Raw genomic sequence first — 5251 nt, 5'->3', positions numbered from 1 at the left:
TGTTATACCTTATAACGATGGCCTAATTAAAAAATAAAAGGTCTTATAATGTAGAAATAAAAATGAACTATTTAGGAACAGTGGACATGTAATAAAAGCAGTGAATCAGTCTTTGACTTGAAGGCAAAAGCGAATTGATTTTCTTGGCTTGAGTGTGTCTGTGTACTCATACAGGGTACAGGTGCATCTCCTCTTATCTGGTACACCTACCTGGTGTATACCTACAGGCTGCAGGAAGGATATGATGAGTCAACATCCAGTGTCTAAAGTCAAATAAAAATAATGAAGCTTAATAAACTAACGCACACCTCCGAGGCTTTCATCATTTTCATATTTGAACTATAATCACAAGTTCAGCTATCAGAGCTCAAAACAAAAGACTTATAGACAGAGAGCAGCTTTAATATCAAAACACTTTATTTTACATACAAACAGTATCTTACAGCACATTTTTATTCATGTACACAAATGAGGAATGGAGTTAAGTTTGTAAAGGAAGCGCTAGGAAAGCAGCACCATCTGCTGGTGGGAAAAGGCTACTGCTGCTTTAGGATCGCGCTCGGTGCTGGAGAAGACTCTCTACTTCCATCCTTGGCAGGTTTCGCTCACAGAGTTCAAGCTAAACAAGTCTGAACGCAGAAATGACCTCAGGAGTCGTTGGGGAGGCCAAACAGTTTGACGGTGCCCGCCTCCCGGTTGTTGTCGTACTTGCCCTCCTTGTCATCGCAGGCGTAGGCCAGCAGGGGCCTCTTTGGGTGCCAGGCGACTGTGAAGGTTGGAGAGTCACACTGAACTTCCCAAAGCTTCTCTCCTACAACACAAGGAGAAGACGGAGAATGTGTTTAATGCTTAGTAAAAAAATATATATATTTCAAATTTACAGCTCCAAACTGTCTCACTGACCCGTTTCCACCTCAGCGATGTCTATGAAGTGATCCTCGGAGGCCGAGGCTAGCATCTTGCCATCGTGGCTGAAGCTCAGAGTCCTCACTGGCCAGTCCAGTCTGCACCATCAGAGCGATAAAAGAAAGAAACTCTCTGAGATCCAGAATAACCTTAGAGTCATAACGGCACATTTCTATTCCACGATAAAGATGTGATCCATGATGTGTTTTTATTTATTTTTTTAAAAGACCATTACTGTAATTATCTCATGAAACCTAAAACTCTGAAAATAAACCGTCTCTGACCTGGAGAAGCAGCGGACACACACCAGCTCCTCCACGTCCCACAGGCTGACCAACGCATCAGCACTTCCTGTGGCAAAGTACTTCCCTGTGGGGTCAAACTTGATGCAGATGCAGTTGGACGGGTGGGCATTGATAGACTGGATGGGCTTCAACTCTGGATAACTGCGAAAAAACCCAGGTGTTTCAGAGGAGTCCACGTGGCTCGTGCACAGGTCAGGAAAAACGTGAGTCAGTGTAAAATACCTTCAGACCTTTAGTTATTGTTGACCTGCAGTGTTTGCGTGTTCATTTCAAAGACAGAATTAGGAGCAGATAGAAAAGTTCCTCTGTTTTCTAATAATGCAAAAACACATTTTAAAGCCAAATCACAATGAAGTGGCGACCATTCCAGCCAGCTCTGGGATCAGCTTGTTGACATTTTCTCACCTTGATTTGAAAAAAGAAAAATCAAACTCCCCAACCTTTAGTTGTACACTTTCACTCAGCAGCTAGCCTGTGTTGGTGTGTGAGAAGCGACGGAGAACATGACGCTCAGCTTTTCATGAACATGCATGTCAGGAATGAACGTGAGCAGAAATCTGCTCCGTACCTCAGAATATTGATGCAGCCGTTTCCGTTGGTGAGGAAGAACATGTCGTTGTCGTTGTTCCACGAGATCTCATTCACCTCAAACTTGAACTGCTCTTCTGCCTTGGAGCGGTGCGTCTTGGCATCGATGAAAGTCACCACGTCATCTTTGTTCCCCACGGCAATGGTTTGACCATCCGGGCTCCAGCAGATGTTGATGTTTTCACCTTTAGACAAAGATTCAGTTTTGATGACACAGTGATGAGCGAGGTTTAAAGAAGGGTCATGACTCCTGTACGGGTGGGCATTTTGAATGACCGATACAAAAGTGCCCGCTATCATCCCAGCAGACTTTCCTCAGACGGTGAGACTATTGTATCTTTGAATAACCAGAAGGTTTTTTGTATTCATTTAAATTTTTGGGGGCTGACCAGCTGCACAGAGACGTTGTTTGTTCAAAGAACTGGTTACAACTCGCTGTCTAATGTAACCATGAATGAAGGAATAATTGTATTTTACTATGCTTTACTTATGACTTCATAATCTGGGAAGCTCGACTCACTAAACATCTTTGGCGCTTTACTGAAGTCTATAACTCACAATGGTTTATGTCAGTGTCTTTTCAAGAGTCTCTTCACCATCTAGTCACAGTAAGCAGCGCTGCAGCTAAGAGCGCAGGTAGCTCATTCAGCATTAATGCAAGCTGTGTGTTTAGAGGATAACATCAGACAAACAAGCCTTACAGAAGTCTGTATGACAATTATTTTTAATGAGATTTGAAGGATGTTCAAATTACAGAAGCTTCCCGGGAGAAACCACCTGGAAAAAAATGAATCAGCAGGTACGGACTCATGAATTCACCATGAACAGGTGACTCTGTAACGTTCTGATTAACAAATTTGGATGATGTCATCATACTCGGACTGTTTGCTATTTTCATGATTTTGTTTCATGCTGAACGAACATCCGGTTTAAAGAAGTGGAATCTTTCAAAGCCTTTGAGCATAAGCACTCAAAAATACTTAGGATTACTTTTAATCTTAATCTAAAATCTTCAACTGTCAATAGTAAATGCCCAATTACAATCAAATCAGACTCTACAATGTTAACAAACTGACATAAATATACAGATGGGGTCATAAAGGATCCCAGTCAGTTACCTGAATCAGTCAGCTTCTATCAGCTACAATAACTCCCAAAGAGAAAATGCAGGCAAACAGCAGCAACCTGAGGACAGTACTAGCTGCTGACTCTGTTCGCCACAAAAACCAAGAGCCTACCCTTCGTGTTGACGGTGGCGATGCATTTGGTGGTGCGTACATCCCAGATGCGGATGGTTTTGTCTCCGGACGCCGTGACAAACAGATCCGGGTTGGTGGGATGCCAGCAGAGCTGATCCACGCTGTCACTGTGACCTCTGTAGTTGTTCTCTTTCACCTGCAGACAAACATCACATGTATCAGGCATCCATCGTGTGCCACTTTACAGAGCACATCCACAAACAGCCCAGCAAGACGATCACCTGTAAAGTTTTCTCTTAGAAATATGACTCAGATTATCTTGCATACCACACTTTGTGGAAAGGGAAAAAAAATTAGCATCCCTCAAGTTATAATTTAAACTTGAGGGCTGTGACTTTAACTTTCTGATTTGATCATGTCTCTTTACATAAATATGAAAGTTTATCAATTTGGGCATTTCAGTGATAAAAATACTAATCAGTAAACATATACGTAATTAAAATGAATAAAAAATTAAGTAGAAAGCTGGGCTGCAGACGGAGCTTATAGGTTTCTGCTTAATGACGTAAATTCCTAAATAACTACAAGGCTGTTCAGTTAGTGGCAGTTATTGAGTGATGGGGATTATCCAGGGGGCCGTGTTTTTTGTGACAGTCGGCTCTCTAACGTCCAACATTCATTCATTCACGGTAGCGAGCTAACCAGGCTAACGCTAGCATACTAGCAACATGCCGCTATGTGACTCACCAAACGGTCCTTTTCCAGCACGAAGACGCTCGCTGTTTTATCAAAGGACCCGGAGGCCAGCCTCCTGCCATCACAGCTCCACGCCACCGAGTGAACTTTAGCCGTATGAGCGGCGAATTCGCGGCTTTTGTTGTTATTTTTAAAGCTCTCCTGCATCTCTTGGAAATACTGCGACGCCATCTTGGATTCCTACGTAACAACAGTGGCCGCCGACTGTAGGTGGGTTTAAGGGAGCCTGCGCGCCATCTGGTGGTTCGGAGGGGACCGACACTTGTTTACTTTGCTCAGACGGTTAACTTTATAAAAGGTCCTGTAACCGTCCTGTAACATAAATACATTCAGAAAACAACAGTAGAAAAGAAGTATGTGTAAATCCATCTTATCTGTATTTTTTAATGCAAGGAATAAAATATTTAAATCGTTCTAAATACCAAATGAAAAGGCCTTATTATTGCAGGATATTGCTCATAAGAATGATTAATCAGTCAGATTAGAAACAGAAAAGTTAAAGTTATCCATTTAAAAGAATATATAAGAAATCTCAAACTGTGACATCATTTATTTGAATTGATATGCATTTTCTAACAACTAAAACCAACACAAGAAAAACATAAAGCCAGACTTCACCTTGAAGAAATTTCAGCTGCATAAACCTTATGAATGAATTTAAACAGGTTTCGTTGAGCTTTGGGGAAATGGGCTATTTAAGAAATTTAGAATGAGCATCATCCATCATTTACAAACTGTCAGATCCTCGTTTCTGTATGACAGTAAAATATGAAACAGTTCAGAGCTCAGTCAGTGATCTTCAGTTTAAATCCCAGAAAACAAAAAGTACTTCAGCTTCATTGTATTGTTTCTATCATTATTAATAATGTGGAATGCATAACATGACACAATCCATGCACAACACACTGCATGTTTAATCAGTCAAATTAGAAACAGTCTGGTTTGCAGCCTATGTGCATTTAATGTGCTACAGCTGATAGAGTTTTATCATACAGTTTAAAGTGGGTTAATCTATACATCAAAGTTTTTTTTGTGACTATTTGTGGAAGAACTGGAAAGAAGTGGCACGATCTGCTTTTAGGTAAATCATTGTGAAATATTTTGCTTTTATTTTCTTCAATTTTTTCCTTCCTTTTGTAAATTCATGCAGAAAAAAATGCTTTACTATCTCTCATTTTCTAAAGAAAATACAGCAGTTCTTTGCACATAGGCCTACGTGAACATCAACAGCGTGATAGGTTTGAGTACAAAAATAAATCCACTGATTGTGCAGGGGGAGATTTTTATGCCCTTTGAACTTTACATCATCTTTTCTGACATATATCAGATGTTGGTCTATGACTTTAAGATTCAGTGGCAGTAACGCTGTCACTCAAAGTAATGCTATATGTTCATATTACCACACATGTGATCTTTGACTCGGCACACATTCATTATATCTTTCAATGATGTAACCAATGCAAGTTTCCAAATTCATTGTTGAAATAAAGACAGAAA

The 5251-nt window shown here is 40.6% G+C and overlaps 1 protein-coding gene across 1 annotated transcript; it reads right to left on the bottom strand.

Moving 5' to 3' along the window:
* Positions 1–395: 395 nt before the first annotated feature.
* On the bottom strand, positions 396–3959 carry thoc3 (THO complex 3). Its single transcript, XM_085286614.1, has 6 exons — positions 3746–3959; positions 3038–3194; positions 1780–1984; positions 1191–1352; positions 904–1004; positions 396–811 (listed from the first exon to the last, which is right to left on the bottom strand). Exons 1-6 carry the CDS (start codon positions 3923–3925, stop codon positions 648–650), a joined length of 969 nt encoding a protein of 322 aa, XP_085142740.1. The 5' UTR covers positions 3926–3959; the 3' UTR covers positions 396–647.
* Between the last annotated feature and the right edge of the window lie 1292 nt (positions 3960–5251).

This window comes from Mchenga conophoros, linkage group LG2 (assembly GCF_057382185.1).
Source record: "Mchenga conophoros isolate Kocher_MC1m ecotype Shallow Benthic linkage group LG2, M_conophoros_male_GT1.1, whole genome shotgun sequence".
NCBI lineage: Eukaryota > Metazoa > Chordata > Actinopteri > Cichliformes > Cichlidae > Mchenga > Mchenga conophoros.
This window is presented reverse-complemented; position numbering and strand designations above follow the sequence as displayed.